This window comes from Petaurus breviceps, unplaced genomic scaffold (genome assembly GCF_028583685.1).
Source record: "Petaurus breviceps papuanus isolate PSGF00001 unplaced genomic scaffold, PetGlider_PUasm1.0 98, whole genome shotgun sequence".
Taxonomy (NCBI): domain Eukaryota; kingdom Metazoa; phylum Chordata; class Mammalia; order Diprotodontia; family Petauridae; genus Petaurus; species Petaurus breviceps.
This window is the reverse complement of record NW_027187460.1, coordinates 9,802,438-9,820,975: the sequence shown is the minus strand read 5'-3', so window position 1 is coordinate 9,820,975 and position 18,538 is coordinate 9,802,438. Positions and strand designations below refer to the sequence as shown.

The 18,538-nt window shown below is 37.0% G+C and overlaps 1 protein-coding gene across 1 annotated transcript in view; it reads right to left on the bottom strand.

The window, feature by feature from the left end:
- Positions 1–1,724: 1,724 nt before the first annotated feature.
- Positions 1,725–18,538, bottom strand: part of FAM135B (family with sequence similarity 135 member B) — a 438,393-nt gene continuing 421,579 nt past the window's right edge. The window contains exons 14-20 of the mRNA XM_069081364.1: positions 15,032–15,198; positions 13,451–13,542; positions 10,117–10,214; positions 9,704–9,855; positions 8,396–8,506; positions 6,134–6,247; positions 1,725–4,768 (exon numbers count right to left, since the gene is read on the bottom strand). Coding sequence (XP_068937465.1) covers positions 4,563–4,768; positions 6,134–6,247; positions 8,396–8,506; positions 9,704–9,855; positions 10,117–10,214; positions 13,451–13,542; positions 15,032–15,198 — 940 coding nt within the window. The 3' untranslated portion in view covers positions 1,725–4,562. The remainder of the gene's footprint in view (positions 4,769–6,133; positions 6,248–8,395; positions 8,507–9,703; positions 9,856–10,116; positions 10,215–13,450; positions 13,543–15,031; positions 15,199–18,538) is intronic.

Below are 18,538 nucleotides of genomic sequence, written 5' to 3'. Positions count from 1 at the left end.
GCCCCATTTCTGCATCTGTATGAAAAGAACATTGGACTGGATAATCCTATCTCTTCCAGTTCTATCATTCTATGTTCTATTTTCAAACATGTTGGAAGGTCCCTTTCAATTCAAAATTAGATTATTCTTGTAGCTTATTCACAGTAAGTACTTAGATGTTTGTTTCATAATAATCCTCACAATGGGAATTTGTGCCAGTGAAAAGAAATTCATAGCTCTGGACCTCCAGAGTCTGGGCAAGTCTCCTTCATTTTTCTGGTCCTCAGGTTTTTCATCTTTATAATGAAAGTTGTACTGTTGTGTTCAGTCATTTTCCAGTCATATCCAACTCTTCATTACCTCATTTGGGATTTTCTTGGCAAAGATACTGGAGTGTTTTGCCATTTCTTTCTCCAGCTCATTTTAGAGTTGAGGAAACTGAGATATATGGAGTCAAGTGACCTGTTCAGGGTCACACTTCTAGTAAGTGTCTGAGGCCAGATTTGAACTCAGGAAGAGGAATCATTCTGACTTCAAGCTTGGATAACATTGCACTAACTAACTCCCCTGGGTGCTGTACTTGATAAACTCTAAATTCACTCTGAAAGCTAAGTCCTATTGTTTTATAACCTTATGAGTTTCCAGAATCAATGAGAACCTAAATGAATAGTGCACAGGAGTATCAACCAAAATAAAATGAATTCAATTTCTTTTAGTCATAGTAAAAAAAAGTTTAAACAAAAGTCATCTTCTGTCTCTATCTCCAGTACAGTTCTTGAAAATTTCCTGCAAATAGCTGCAAAGATCTGTAGCTGTGTAATAGGTTGTTTGATCTGTCTTATAATCTGATCAATGATAGTTCCAATTACTATTAGTAAAACTAATTTCCATTTTCACTAACAATAGACAATGAAAACAAAATAGTATTAGAACAAAGAAAATCTTTGCTCACTCTCTCACACACAGTGTGTGTATATGTATACATATATGTACACATATACTCATCTCTAAGTTCAAATTTTTGATCACTGTACACGTGATCAAAGTTTAAGATTAAAAATCAAAGTTTAAGCTGACATGTACGTAGGAACAAGGGCTAGCCTTGAACCTAGATCTTCCTGACTACAAATTCAGCCTTTTGGCCACTATGATATACAACCTTTCTAAAGAAAAAACTAGATCCTTATCTTGGCAGATGTTTGGTTCATACATTTTCTAAACTGATAGTATGAGTTTATTTCTTTATTTCTATCTCTCTTACTTTCCCAGTCTCTATCTGTTACATATATATCTGTACACACACCCATACATATACACAGTTAAAAGATGAAATATAAAATATAGGTCATACTTTTCCCCAAAAAATGGATGGCATAAAACTTTAGGAGAGTCCACAATCAAGGTTAGTTTTCTAATAAGCAAGATGCTTCTCTCTCTGTGTCTCTCAGATCCACCCTTCCACCTCCCACCCTTCCACCCCCCCACTTTTCAAGAGATCTCATTTTAAAGATAGGGCCCATATTCATGGACAGTCTACTTTGAATCAACAGATATATGTGTATTGCATAAAATCATGAGCTTTAGTGTTGACAGTAACATAAAGTCCTACTTAGGCTTTCTCTGTCATATTACAGATGAAGAAACAGGGGCCTAGAAAGATGAATTGATTTTCTAAATCTGTTCTGCTTATGGTCATACTTGTCATCATCAGTAGGGCCAATATTCAAAATCAGTCTTGCTCCAGATCAAGGGATTTTTCCATTTTTTTTATCAAATTATAATATATACACATACATGTCTGTATATGTATAGCATAGATACACATTATATATTTATACATATATGTATATGAGCACACATGTTGGGGTGCGTGTATATATATAATATATATGTATGTGTGTGAATATAAAATCTTTATTTTATATATATGACAAAGTCTTTCCAAATGAGCCTACCTTAAATTCCTAGAAGTCTGACAATGTACACACTCTTATTTATAAGAATAGTATGTATTTTCTACATGACTGTAATATATACTCATAAATCAGTCGGGCTTTACAATAACAATGTCTTTACAACAAAGACAGTTACCCCCGTGAAAAAGAGGCACTGGGGGAGCTCAAATCATTTGCATTGCTGAACTATTTATTATTGCCATTATTTAATCAGATAGTTTAGGCAGCACATTGGATATTTTTTTTTAAATCTGGTAATTCAAATGGACAATACTTGTTGGATTCATCTTGGCTTTACAGCCCAATGGCTCTGAGGGCCTTCAAATGATCATACATTGACACATATCACAGACAGGTTCATAGACATGCAATGGCAAGACTGATGTGTTCATGAGAAAGGATGCATTTGGCCAAGATGGGGACATGATTATAAATTGTGAGCCTTTTTCCTGGGGTGAACATGCATCATAAAATCCATAGTGCTGGACATTCAGAGAGATGTATGACTCCACAGGGCCTCATAGATACCATTTTCTTCTAAAAATAGAGCCAGAGATTGTACATTATCATTGCTTGTTATCCACTTTATACCTTCTGACAATATGGAACCAGGAACTGATTTGATGGAACTTGGCTCTAGTTCTGGTTCTAGCCCTTACTACCTGTGCATACTTGGATAAGTCATTTAACCCTTACTGGGCCTCAATTTCTTCATCTCTCAAATCAAAGGACTAAAACACATGCTCCTGAAGATTGTTTCCAGGTGTGACATTATATATATATATGTTATGTTTCAACACTCTTAAGTTCTAAGGACCCTTTAATCTGTAACAATCTATGAACTCAGGTCCTTTTCAGGTTTTAACATTCTATTTTCTACTGTTATTTCAAACTCTAGCATTCTATGATTTATTTTCTTGGTAACAACTCACTGCTATGGGATTAATGGAACACAAGTCAGAGGGAAAAATCATCTCTAAGCTAAAACAATGTCCCAGAGTTTTGTAGTATAGGTACTTGGAGCCTAGTCTCACTGAATTTTCTTGAAGGAGTGTTTCCATTTTTGATGAATGGGATTCTTTCAGAGTAAAAGCATGAAGCCTTTGATATCCATAGGCTTCCTTAAGAAGTACCCACTGTCTTGGGCTTTTAAATCACTTCTGCTTAAATCTATTTCAAAGCTACAAATTTAGCCAGCATTCAGTATTCTCAGTTCCTTACTGGGAGAAAGACCAAAGCAATGATGTTTGAAATTTCATTTCTTATTGAAATGACCACTGTCCTCAAAGTCTTTTTGAGCTGGCAAGTAGCTTTTAGTCAAAAGTCCTTACTTGAAAGATGAAGAATCTAAAGCTCATAGAGATTGAGTGACCTGCCTATAATCATCCAGTGGTAGAACTGGGACTTGGATCTGAGTCTCCTGATACCCAGTTCATTGCTCCATCTCCTCTGAACTCACCTTGTCACTTGCTGTCTCCTTGTCTGTTATCATCTCAGTGAGTTTTTAGCACTTCTCTGAAGGCAAGGTGACACTTTAGGGTATGCTCATGACGGGGTTAGGATTTCAATTCTTTGTCCCTCAATTTGGAATGCCTTTGTTTCTTTATGAAGGAGGAACAGTTGGCCATTTTAATGCTCTTCCTTTTTAACCCCAGTTCTCCCCAGTAATATTAGGTGGTAAGGTGGCATTTCTTTGGATGAGTCCAATAGTGCCATCAAACCCACATAGAGTAGGCTCTACTTTGAGTAAAGTGTTTCCAATTTCTTGTAGGTAAATATCCCTGACTGAAAACAAAGATGTAAACATCACCGATGACAAAAGTATGATTTAGACCAGCAATTTAAGTAGGGATCCAGAAAAAAAAAAGGTACCTGGACCAACTGGCCTAAAATATTCTTCATGGGTATTTTAATTTTCTGGATACTTAGGATCACTGATGAACTACCTTACTCCCTCCCTCCCTCATATTCCCACCCCCCACCTCCCAAAAAGGTTTATGAAGAATAACCCTTTAACCACGTATGAAAAGGAATGATGGAATGGAAATCACATTTTTTTTAAACAGAGATGGCACAAAAGAATTTATAAAGGATTCTTTGCACATAAATAATCTTTAGTTCTACACACACAAAAAGGTTTTAACCTGAGTTCTGAAATGTTTCTATGAACTTGTATCAACCAACAAACACTCAAGCTGGTAATGCTTTGGACAAATCGAGTTAAAAGGGTGAGGAAGCCACTGTTCTATGCTATTAAGATAATGACACTGGTCCCACCACCTCTCTCCCAACACTTGTTTATTTTTCTTCTTGTTCCTGTGAAGTATCTGGAATGAGACTTCAGGTCACCAGGCAAATGACAACCTACAATTTGGTAAATGATGGTTTGTTTGGCTTTCCTAAACTGGCATAGGAGCAGCTTCAATATCTCTAACCATTCCCATATGGCCTTCTCCTTTCCACTGTCCACCTAAAATGCAAATGGGGCTCCTATTTCAATGTTTTGGATGGACCTCCCAAGTCTAAAAAGCTGTATGTTTCAGGTAAGGGTCTGGATGATACTGAAAAAAGTGCACTGGTTGCTTTTTGGGGTATTACACAGGGCCCTAATTGACTCTCATAAAGCCATTATTTGAAGTAGTTGAGTCCTGTGACCAGGAAAAATTTCTCCAGGAACAGTTCGGAATCTAGCACAGCTATGTGGGCAGCTCGGCCGATCAGGGCATTGGCAGTGTTGGGCAGAGCATGGAACACGTTGTGTCGAATTACGGTGCAATCCTTGGCTTCAATCAGTGGTTGGAGAAGGTTGTTGATCATCTCAACATAAACCGGGCCTGAAAATTGGGTATAAGAAGAGGTCATTCACAACATAGCAGTAACTCTGCTTAATTTTCTACTTGGACTGAAAGTGCTTCTGTTAACTAGGTGAAATGTAACTCATGAACAGAGATTCTTAAAACTTTTTGTGTAATCGACCCCTTTGGGCTTCATACCTATTTAATGATTTTTTTTAATATACCAGGAAATAGGATTACAAAGGAAATCATATTAAAATATAGTTACCAAGTATATAGATAGTATTTATATACATGTGTATTTGTAGTTTACATCCCCTCCTCTGGAATTACAGGTTCTACAAAGTATTTTTATTTTCAGTTCCAAAATATCTCTTCTTTCTGCCCCATCTGCCACCCATAGAGATGGCAAAAAAATATGATACATATGAAATCCTACAAAATATTTTCACATTAGCCACAATGAGGGGAAAAAAGAAAAAATAAAGAAAATAATATATTCAATCTGCACTCAGAGTATATCAGTTCTCTCTGTGGAGGTGGATAACATTTCTTATTATGACTCCTTTGGCATTTTTGTGGATCATTGCATTTATCAGAGTAGCTAAGTCTTTCATAATTGAGTATCTTTACAATATTGTGTTACAATATTCTACTAGTTCTGCTCACTTCTGTTACAAAGTACATTACTCACAACTACCCTACCTTGAAGGTGGGATGGTAAAGTAGAATTATGATTATTTTAGAAATGAAGGAAACTTCAGCTTAGGTAAGTAAAGAGATTTGTATTTAATTCATATAGCTATTGAACTCTTTCCTTGGTTCTCCCACTATTTTGTGGATATCAGGATAACACTCAGACTATTCATTAGTTATTCTTTCTTACTACATGGCTGGCCACTATTTTTCTTCTTTGCTTTTGTCTTAGATGCAAGTCAATATTAGAAAATCAGCTCATTGCAAAAGGGATTGTGTATTCTTTGAATCCCCGTGGCTGGCACAGCACTTAACTCATAGTAGACACTTAATAAATGCTTTCTTCTATGATTAATGGAACATTGTTTGTTGCAGATTAAACCATCCTCATGCCATTTTCCACTATTCTTCGATCTATTGGCAAACTCGATTCTCTGTAGATTTGTGGCATTCCTTAATTCAGAAATGTTTTTATAACTGCTAAATGCAGCTTTTCTCAAGTAAATAAAAAACTGAGAGCATTAGTGGATAAAGTTGCCTATTTTATATATCTATTGTGAAAGTTCATCATTTGTTACCTCACATAATAAGGTTTTGCTTGTGTTATCAGCTAGAGATTCCAGGGCAAGAAACCAGAATTATGTTTATTTAACTTACACTTGGACTCAAAACAAACAAAGTCTGACAATATTTTAGGGCATGACCTACCTGTATGCCTGTCCTTGAGGGCCATTTTACACATTTCAATTCTTGCTGAATGAAATGGCACATACCGGTCTTGAGGAGAAGCAACCAACACAACATTTTTAAAATACTGAAGGCCTATAACAAAGTAGAGAAAATATACTTTTTTACAAGGAAGGAATAAAACCTTCATATACTATTCATTTTCTGCATTATAAAGACAGAGTAGGCATTATTAAATGCTTGTTGTTCATCTAAGGATCTGATGCTTCTACACCATGAAAAGGCAGAATTATAACCTGGGGAGCTTGTGCAATATTATTACCATATTGCAGGATCTTGGACTTTGGGAAAAAAAATTCCTCACTGATCCCTGAGTAATTATTCACAGTATAGCAAGGGGTAGGTAGGCCTGAGGGGTCAGCTGTGTCCACTGTCACCGGAGCAGTCCTCAAATATTAGGGCCCATTTTGCATCCTCACACCCTGGCCTGCCCTGAAGAGTCTTCTAGTAATCCCATGGAAGAACAGAACAACACTTCTTGTATCTTTCAGAATTCTGTACCCATTGCACCTTTGAAAAGCATGTTGTCTAGAGTGTTGATTTTTATAGTATGCTAGTATATGACCCAGGGCACCAAATTCAATTTCAAAAGTATATATTGAATATCTATTGCACTGTATATGTTGTTTCAGGGACTAGGAGATACACACACACATATACACACACATAAAATGTATACGCACAAAGTGTATGTCACTCTATTGGAAGATAGATAGATAGATAGATAGATATAGATGTATAGATATTAGGAGGATACTAGTACTAAGTTGTGGTCATTATCATGTTCAGTTTAAGGGTAGTATGGGGATAAAGCTACTGGTGTAAATAACTGCACTAATTTAATGCTAACATTGCTACTAATAGTTAGCATTTGTATAGCACCTACTATTTGCCTGGCACAGTGATAAGTACTATTTATAAAACCTCATTTGATATTCATAATAACTCTGGAAGATTGGTGCTATTATTATTATTATTCCCATTTTGCAGATGGGAAACTAAGAAAGATATTAGGAGACTTGTGCAGTCACACCAGTAGAAAGTGTCTAAGGTCACATTTGAACTCAGGGCTTTCTGACTCCAGGCCCAGAATTCTATCCACTGAGCCTCCTAGCTGACTCATATAAAATAAAACTTGATAAATAAAAAAAAAATAGAGGTACAACACAACAATATTTTGTGAAGTCTGGGGCATATAATTATCGAGGAGTAGAATCAAGGAGGACTTTATGTTGGATAGTAGTTAATTTTTTCTTTTATTCTACTTCATAGCTAGATGCTTCAATCCTGGCCATTTCCACTATAGCCGACTCTTTGCTAACTACTCTTGTACGCCACTATAGCCTCTTAACCAGAGACCTCATGCGCTGGGACCTAAAACATCTAACCTCCGGAGCTCTCCATCTGGGGCCCTTGCTCTCTGCCAACTGCAGCCTTGCTTTGCATTCTATCCTAGTCATTTTCCTTGTGCATTCTAACTTGTCATCATACATGGACCCTATATCCTCACCCCAACACATATACACTATCTAGATCTGGAAATGTGATCAATTTAATATTGCCATTGCTACTGCAAATGGCATGTCAAGGAATTCCCCTATGGCTCTACTCACCACCCTGGGGACTTCCCAAACCTAAACATTAGCTTACCACTTGTTTACTCCATCATTCCCCTATGTGTGCTTCACTCTATTGGAATATAAACTGCTTTAACTTCTCTTTTGCTTATTTTTATCATTAGTATTTAGCAAGTACTTGTTAAAGGAGATTTTTGTAAAGTGTTTAGCACAATGCCTAAAACATAGTAGGCACTTAATACATTCTTGTTCCTTTTCTGTATTACATAGGATTTATTAGATGCTTTTTCATTGATGCATTATTTAAATACATTGAACCATTAGAACCACTTCTTATTTATTTTTTCTTGCTTTTATGCTTTATTATTGTTTTATTTCCCTTATATCACTACCTTTTTGCCAAATTGACTCTTCTCTCCCTTACTCCCACATATCCCAGTCCTTCTGATAGAAGTCCTTCTTCTGATAGAAGAAATAAAGATGATCAAGCAAAACAAATGAGCCCATTGGTCATGTGTGAATTTCTACGTTCATTCCATCATTTCTCTAATGAGAAGTGAGAAGCATGTTTCATTTGGCTTCATTTCCATGGTCTTAGCTTCCTTCTAATTCTTCTCCCAGACATACATAACAACAGTCAACCCACCTGTCTTTTGGCTCAGTTGGTACAGGAAACATTTGCGCAAATCTGTGTTGTCCCTGAAGGTCAGCTGTAAAAGGGACCCAGATTTCTTCAGCTTTTGCATTAGCCACAAACCTAGCAAAACAGAGAAAGGGTAAAGAATCTATTTCTTTCCATTCTCCATGTTCTTACTCATAACATAAGAGGTGAGGCACACTGGAAATACCACTTATGTTCAGAGGTCATTATCTTGCTTTTCAGTAGTAGAAGGCAAATAGAAAGCTTGCTAGGTTCATACACCTAAAGTTGGGAGGGACCTTTGACCATTAGTCTAATTTATTCTTTCTAAATATGAGGAAACTGAAGTATAGAATGGTTAAGTTCAGGGATACATAAGGACATGGAAGTAATAAGTTTCAAAGGTAAGATCTTTATACCAACTCCTCTGATTGCAGAACTAATGTTCTTTTGACTTTGAATTTGCTAATAAATGTCTGAGGTAAGCTTTGAACATAGATAGGTTTTCTGGTTCCTACTTCAATCCACTATCTATTATATCACCAAGTTCTCCCTATCCTTGGCCAAATCTTCTAACCTCTCAAGAGTGATTTATTTAGATGTGAAACTGCAATATCTACCCCCTCAATCCTCTTACGTGGATCCCATAAGGTAGCAAATATGAAAAAAAAATCAAATTTAAAAATCTATGCAAAAGCAGACATTATAGCGTTATACAAATACTAGGTTATAATTTATAGCAATTGTGAAAGACAGGATATAAGAGGTATTTCTTTATATTTTAATACTGGAGAAAAGGGGCAACACCCTGAAATATCTGCAGCATTTTTGCCCCTTCCAAGCAACAATCCTGAATGGTAAGTAGTGCACATATTATCACATCCTTTTTATATAGGAAAAAAATTAGGAGGGGAGGTCTTAGCAGTTTTAAGTACTTGTCTCCAGTTAGGCAGCTTATTTCTTCATCTGCAAAATGGAGATAGTAATTACACCTACCTCCAAGGTTGTTGTGAAGATCAAATAAGATATTTGTAAAGTGCTTTGCAGACTTAAAGGTCTATGTACATGTCATCTATTATTTTATTTATCTATTTACCCATTTGCTTATTTGTTTGTTCATTAAGAATTTTAGGCAGGAAATTAATTCAGACTACCTTGGTTCAAGTCTTCCTCTAATATCTCACTATGGCACATGGAAGTGGCCGTGTGCTTGTGAAGTCTATTTCAAGAGAACAAGAGAGTTGGCAGACCCTAACACATGGGAGACAGAGTCAGTACTGAATTCAAAAGGGATATGGCTAAATAAAAGCTTACCTGTACTAACAAGAGTACTATTGTTGTACAGTGTGCCCAAGTGTGGCCCAGAGAGGGAGAGAAAGGTATGTAGCTTGTTGAGGTAATACCGAAAACGAGGCCGAGTCAATACTGATCGGATGATGATGTTGCCAAGGGAATGGCCAATGAAGCTATTTGAAAAAAAAAAAAAGGATACGAGTCCATTAGACTGTGATTTCCCTAGGATGTGGTATGTGTCACATCTACCACTGTATTCTTAGCACCTATCAGTGCCATGAACAATAAGAGATGTCTGATAAATGTTGAATTGAATCTTGTTCAATAAATATGCATTTCAGTATTAGCCCCTCTCAGGATATCTAAGAAGCAGCGATAAATAAATACTATCTATGTCATCTTTTTCTTACTTCTTCACTGGAGTGTGCTTTTACCTGATTCGAGAAATGGACAAATTATACAACTGGATATGCTGAATGATCTCATCTAGTAATCGGTCTGTCATTGTGTCAAAATCAGCAAATGTGTCACTCTGAAAAAAGAGAAAGCAAAGAGGGAACATATAAAATTACAACAATGAACCAGGACCCCAGATCACAAATTCCTTTTGCAACTGCACAACCACATCATGGTGTACTATGGGTAGGGTTCTAGAATGGAGGTAGGAAAATCTGGATAAAGCTACTCCTCTGCCTTTTACACCCTTTATGAGCCTGGCCAAGTCATGCCACCTCTATGTGACTTAGGCACTTCATGAATAATCATATTTATATTCTCTGCCTCATAGGGGTATGAGTGGACTGGAGGTAATTTACTGTGGAAAAGATGGGGGTGTGGTACAAGAGATAGGAGACATCCTTCCAAGTATTTGAGGGACTGTCCATTGACAGCATGTTTAAACTTGCTCTTGAATTGAAAGGGCCAAAAAAGAAAAAGCCATAATTAGAAGTTACAAAGATTCAAATATAGGCTTGATTTAAAGGGGGTGGGGGAGGGAAGGGGGTATGTATTTGTGTGTGTATATACACATGTATATATATATACACATGCATAAGAGATGTATATTTTAATGTTTCCTTTTTACATATAAATATATGTAATGTGTATAATGTGTATAATGCATGTGTATAAATAGATACAGACATATTTCTTGGGCCTCCGCTCTACATGGCTGGGGAGAGAAATCAGAAAATAGCTGAGGCCATGGAAATGAGACCAAATAAAGCATGCCTCTTGCTTCCCATTAGAGAAGTGGTAGAACACAGGTGTAGAACTGAGCAGATATATTCAGACATGACCGATGTGCTCCTTTGTTTTGCTTAACTATCCTTGTTTTTTATAATGGCTGGGTTATGTGGCAGTAAGGGGGAGGAATCAGTGAAAACAACAGTGATATTGTGTGTGTGTGTGTGTGTGTGTGTGTGTGTGTTACATATCCAAAAAATGAGATTCCCTAGTAATTCGTATCTCTGTCTCCCAAGATGTTTTCAATTAAAGATTAGATAATTGCTTATCGTATAGACTGCATGTGAGAAACAGGTAAGGAGGCTCTAAGGTTCCTTCCTGACATTCTGTGGTTCTCTGATCGCTTAGTGCAGCCCCCTCATATCACAGACGAGGAAACAAGAATATAAACAATTTGCCCAAGATTTTATAGGCAGACAAGAGGGATCCAGATTTGAATCCAAGTTTTCTGATGGTAAATCCATGTTCTTTCTACAAGAAGGTGCTATAATATTTTTTTAAGCTTACACAGTTACTGACATTTGTGGCAGAATGAAATAATTGTTTAACTTCTGGAATCACCAGTTAATCATCTTGTTTAAAGATGTGGGTTTGTTGCTCCAATGGGAAACAGAATTAATTTCCGACCTAAGTAGATATGTGAGAAATTATCATCAAGTACTGATGCAGACACTGTTGGAAAATATACCTCTAGCAAGGAATGCTTTCATGAGTCAACATGCCTTGCTAATATCGGCCCACTCAAAGGATTCCCCACTAGGGACAATTCACTCAGCACTCTTCAAGATTAACAGATGCAGGAGACAGATGTAATTTATAAGGTTTCTGCTATGGGATAACAGAATCACAAAATCTCAGAGTTGGAAGAGGCCTCAAGGTCGGGTTCAAACCAAAACAATTTGGAACAAAAACCCTCTTCAAATGGTCATCTGGCTTCTATTTGAAGCTCTCTAGTCAGAGGGAACATATTACCTCTTAAACAGCCCGTTATATTTGTTATTTTCTCTCTGAATCAAGGCTAAATTTGACTCTTTGCCCCTCTTTTTTTCTATTTGTTCTGTGCTCTCATGCCAAGTAAAAATAGTCTAATCCTTTTCCACATTATAGCCCTGTATAAAGGTAATGATCATGCCCCTAGCCCCATTTCCCCCAAGTCTATTCTTCAGGCTATTAGCTAGTGCTCATAGGTCATCATCTCATTCATGAATAAGTATAATTGTTAATTCCTGCCTTTTCAATCTTCTTACACCTTACACCACCAATCCCTGCCCCCTACTACACACACACACACACACACACACACACACACACACACACACACTCTGCAATCCAGTGTCACTTGATTCCTTGTTCTTCCTCAAACAAGACACTCCAACTTCAACTTTCTGGGCATTTTCACTGACTGTTCCTCAAGCATGGAATGCTCCCCCACCTCTTTTTTAATTCTAGTCCCTTCCCTGTTGGATTTATTTCCTATTTAGCCTTTATATAGTTTGTTTTGCATATATTTGTTTGCATGTTGTCTCCCTGTTAGAATGTAAGCTCCTTGAGGGCAGAGCCTGTCATTTGCCTTTTTATATATACCCAGGATTAGTAAAGTACCAGGAATATAGTAGGTACTTAATAGATGTTTTTTGATTGGTTTGTCTCTGCTTTCTAGTTTTTCTAGAATTGAGCAAATGGAGGTTAATGACATTATGAGAAATCAAGAAACAATAAAAGAATGAAAAAATAGAAGCCACCGGAGGGGCTGCCAGCAGACATGTCTACCCACTTCTGTAGATGGAGTCAGTACAGGGACCCAACACACCCACAGGACCAAAGGGAATTAGCCTGTGATGCACAAGCCACAACATGAATGAACTCCCTTAATTCTACTGTCTTCCATATGGTGATTATTTGCCACGCATACAATGTAGCATGTTTATACATTATTGTTTGACTATTATCTCTCCCATTAGACAGTGAGGTAATTTGAGAAGGAACTGACTTTTGTTTTCTTTGTATCCTCAAGTGCTTAGTAAAATGCCTGGTAAATAATAAATAGGCACTTAATAAATGTTACTGACTGACATGTTCAGCTATCTGGTCCCTCCTTTGAATGCACTGCTAATCAAAGATTCCAGATCCAACTCTGGCCCACGGCTATAGCAAAAGCCTCAGGTCCTTGGCATTCCTGATTTATTAAATGGGCAGAATATTTGTCCTACCTTTCTCTCAATACTGACACAAAGGAAAATATAAAGTTTCTCTATATTAAAATGCTATAGAAATGTTCATTATAAATTGCTTATGTTATCTCCAATTTTTACCGTGTCCATATTTTATTTGTGTATTTGTTTGCATGTTGCCTCCCCCATTAGCCTCTGAGCTTCTTGAGGGCTGGGGTTTACTTTTGTCTTTTTTTGCATTCCCAGGACTTAGCACAGTGCCTGATGAGTAAGCTCACAATGAACTCTTTTTGCCTGACTGAAAAATTGACTCATCATTCTCTTCATCATCTCATCAATCTGACCATCTTACCTGATTCCTCTCAGACATCAAGAAGTCCAATTTTCCTCCAGGAAGGCCCAGTTCAATAAATGTCTTTACCAGGCGGAGGTCTGCGCTATTACCTGGAAAATACATGTGCCCCCCAGCTCCCATAAATAAATTTAAAAAAAAAGAATAAAAGCAAGTTGTTTTTCTTTATTGTTTTTTAAGTTTAAAAAATAAGGGTCTATTCATCAAACACATAAGCCACCTGAAAAATGGATACAGAGGAACAACATAAGAAGGTTTTCATACTGTGTCTCACTGTACTATCACTATTTACAGATTTGGAAACTGAGGCTCCAGAACTAAAAATTTCTGCATTTGATTTGAATTTAATTTTTGTCTGCTCCCAGTGTTTGAAGAGGTCGTTGAAAATGTCCCAGAACATTCATAGAATTTTATAAGCTGATAGGGTTCTGTTGGTCTTAGTGGTACATATCTATAATCCCTATGACTAGGGATGCTATGACTGGATGATCTTAAGATGTAGTATTCTTTGCTGCAGTAGGGCTAAGCTGATCTGGTGTTTGCAAAAAGTTTAGCATTAAAATGGTGATTCTCCAGGAGAGTAGAGGGTGGTAGTAGGTCACCAGGTTGCCTAAGGAGAGGCAAACTAGCCCAGGATTGAAACTGAATAGGGTCAAGTTCTGATGCTTGTTAGAGTGGGATGGGCTCTGAGAATAGTCTCTACAATTCCAACCTGGGTAAAATAGGGTGACCCAGTTTTACAAGGAGAAAGAAGATAAAGCAGAGAAATGAAAGGAAGGAGGGAGACACACATACACATACACACACACATACAGAGACAGAGAAAAGAGAAATAGATATAGAGAGACAGAAAGAGAAGGAAACAAAGAGACACAGAGAAAGACAAAGTCAGAGACAGAAATATATAGAGATTCAGAAAAACAGAGACAGAAACTGAGACAGAAAGAAAGAGAAAGAGGGGAGAAGAAAGGAAAGGAGAGGAGAAGAGAGGAGAATGGATAAGAAGGGACTGAAGCAATATAGGGGAGGGAGACAAAGAAAGAGACAGAAACAGACACAGGAGACAGAGAAAGGGAGAGCAAGAGATAAGGAGAGAGTAAACTCCAGACTCTAATTTTATGGACAAGGAAAATGAATCCTAGAAAAACAGCATGATTTTGCCAAAGCCGCATTATAAAAATCATTAAGTGAACCAGGAAAAATCATCTTTGGATGTTCCTTTTCCCAACTCGATCATTGGTTGCTACTTTGGCTGTTGTCTAACCTTTTGTGTCCTCGGGTGTCTATAGTACTAAGGCAGGAGGCAGTACAGGATCATGGAAAGAACACTTGGGGTGGAGAACAAATCTGGTCCGCTTAACACTAATTAGCTGTGTGACCTGGGACAAACACTTTACCTCTCAGGGCCACAGTTTCATCCCCTGCAAAATAATACTAAGAAATTATACTCATTTTACCTAGTTTAAGGTGTAGTTTAGAGGAAAATGCTTTATAAATTGTAAATCTCTGCCTTAATCTGAATTGTGATCATTAAGAATTATGACAAGGTTTTTGTCATTGTTGTTTTTTCCTCAGACTTACCATCCAGCCCATGGACACAGATAACCAGATGAATCCCATCTTCCAAGTTCTCTTCCTCTTCCTCTGGTGGAAAATATGGCAAGTCAGAAGCTAGTACAGACAAGTCACTGTACAGATACTCTTCATTCTTCAGCTCTTTTTTAAATTTCTCTTTGGCCTGATAAAAACTGGAGAATATATTAATTAATCATAAGCCAAGCTTTATGTGTGGAGTTAAATTGGAAAATATGGGCTGAATGTACTATAGAAGAAATAAATCTCTGTTAAGTAGCATCTCAAGGGTGGGGCAGGTGGTGTGTTTTGTATGAAAAGACAGAGGGAAACCATGTAATGGGAAGTCTTTCTTTCAACCAAGGCCCAATTCAATAAGGATCAAATACACAATTACCATATATGTACCCTTAGGCTGGATTCTGAAGAAATAAAGCAAACCAAAGATGACAGAACTTAGGACCTCATGGAATTTACAATCCAGTTGGTACCATAAATAAACACATATATAATACAAAATAATATGAACCAAGGCCATATGAGAGTCACTATTGTAGAGAGGAGAGAGAGTTAGTTTAGGAGTAAGGAAGACCTAGATGAAAGTACTGATTATGAACCTGGCAAATTATATAACTTCTTAATATGCCCAGGCAATCCACTAAGACTATAAATTACAGATATTTGTTGGTAAAGGGAATTTTGTTATTTAAAATTTTCTCAAACAATGTAATAAAAAAAATCTGTTCCTTCCTGCCCATGTTCCACTCTTCAAATGGCATAAGGTATATATTTATATGTATGTATGTATACACAAACACATGCATATGTTTGTGATATATACAATAGTCAGAAATGGTGTGTATACATGTATGGGCATATATAGGTATATATACCTATATATGTATGTGTATCTGTGTATATGTTCATGTATATATACATATATACATACTTCTATACACAGATACATATAGAAACACTAAGGAGGAAAAGGCCATTATTACTGATTAAAGGGGGAAATCAAGGAATCATTTTTTTGGAGAAGATAAACATTTGAGCTGAACATTAAAGGAAGTGTAGTATTTCAATAGGTGAAGTTAAAGAGTAGGAAGATTATACAGAGGAAAAAGTGTGAATAAAGTCACATAGTGAAGTTTGAAGGATGTGGGGTAATGATAAATGGTCCAGTTTGGCTGGAATATAAAGGATATGTGGGGAAACCATGAGATAACTCTAGAAAAGTAAGATGGCAACAGATTTAATAAAAGCTCAAAGGCCTGTTAAGGAGCATCTGTTTTATCCTACAGGTAATAGGGAATCAAAAAACAGTTCTGAGAAAAATATCAATAATGAGGTACATGCATAAAATTAATCTGGCAATATTGTAAAGGATGGATAGGAATAGAGGAACTGATGCAATAGTGTCATTTAGTGGCAATAAAAGTCCATACTAGTGTTCCTCAAGTGAAAAGAGAAGATATGATACATGCCACAGATATTTCAGATATGTAGTGGATAGCACTCAGAAATTGATTGCATGTCAGAAATAAAGGCAAAAGGGGACTCCATGAAAACATCCCAAGTTTGGGAGACTTGGTGAATAGTGCTGTTAACTTGATAGACAGGAAGGCCAGAAGAGGAGCAGGTTTTGATGAAAAGATAATATAATTGATAAAGGCAGATCCAAAATTGCAGAGAAAAGGAAGCAACTTGCCTGAACTCTCCCCCAAATCCCCCTGAACACCTATAAATGATGCTAGAAAAAAATTCTGGAGCAGTAGAACCCACAAAAGGTTGGGGTGAAGAAATTTTCCAGCAAAAGACAACATAGGTCAGCAGGAAAAGGTCTGTCACAACTGGATGAGAGTGAAGAATAGTCCAACACTGGTTGCACAAGTACAGACTCAGCCCCAGAAAATCAGGAGCAGGTCTTGGGAACCACTGAATCTGCAGCAGCAGATGTGACAACTGCTTCTGGAGTTCTCAGCCCACAGATGGTAAGGGGTTTGAACAACTGGTCAGAAAGGAGATTACAGGTAACTTTTGCTAGCACTGAGGTAAGACTCTGCTGCTTTGCCCACACTTAGATCCTAGTCCCAGCCTTGGATGGCAGTCCTAGGGCAAGGAGGGCCACTAGCACACCAGAGCTTGTGGCCCTAGTGGAGCAGGGACCCTTCTCAAAGTTCCAGGGCAGAAAAGAGTGCTTGTGGTTGCTCATATACCTGAGCACAGGACAAGAGAGTGGAAAGCACACCTTTCCTTAGGTCAAACCTCCCTGGAAAAACTTAAAACTTACAGGTCCCTAGAAGCATCTCTGAAAACCTCTGAACAATATCATGAAGCTTGAGACAGTGTGCTATCCACCCTGGAAACAGAGCTCTACTTTAACAAAGAGTAAAAAGTGAAGAAATAGATCAGGAAAATGAGCAAACAACAGAAAAAAAAATTCTAACCATAGAAAGTTATATGGTGACAAGAAAGATCAAAACATACACTTAGAAGAAGAGAACAAAGTCAAAGTTCCTACATTCAAAGGCTCCAAGAAAAATATGAATTGGTCTCAGTCTAGGGAAGAGCTCAAAAAGGATTGTGAAAACCATGTAAGAGAAGTCAGGGGAAAATTGGGAAGAGAAATGAGAGTAATGGAAGAAAATCATGAAAAATGAGTCAGTAGCTCGATAAAGGAGACACAAAAAAATAGTGAAGAAAATAATACCTTAAAATAACAGGCTTAGGCAAATGGCAAAAGAGGTACAAAAATCCAATGAGGAGAATATCTTAAAAAGCAGAATTGGCCAAATGGAAAATGGAATACAAAAATTCACTGAAAAAGAAAAAAACTTTTAAAGAGTAGAATTGGACAAATGGAAAAGGAGATTAAAAAGCTCACTCAGGAAAAAAATTCCTTAAAAATAAGAATTGAGCAAATGGGAGCTAATGGTTTTATGATAAATCAAGAAATGATAAAACAAAAACAAAAGAATGAAAAAAATAGAAGACAATGTGAAACATGTCATTGGACAAACAACTGACCTGGAAAATGGATCCAAGAGAGATCATTTGAAAATTATTGGACTACCTGACAGCATGATCAAAAAAAGCCATCATCTTTCAAGAAATTATCAAGGAAAACTGCCCCAATATTCTAGTGTCAAACAGGCAAAATAAAAAGTGGAAGAATCAACCAATCACCTCCTGAAAGAGATCCTGAAAAGAAAACTCCCAGAATTGTTATACCCAAATTCCAGAGCTCCCAGGTTAAGAAGAAAATATCGCAAGCAGTCAAAAAGAAACAATTCAAGTATCATGTAGCCAAAGTCAAAATAACACAAGATTTAGCAGCTTCTCTACATTAAAGCAATGGAGGGAATATGATATTCCACAAGGCAAAGACGATAGGAATACAACCAAGAAACACCTAGCCAGCAAAACTGAGAATAAACCTTCATGAAAAAAAAAAATGAATATTCAGGAAAATAGAGGTCTTTCAAGAATTCTTTATGAAAAGACCAGAACTAA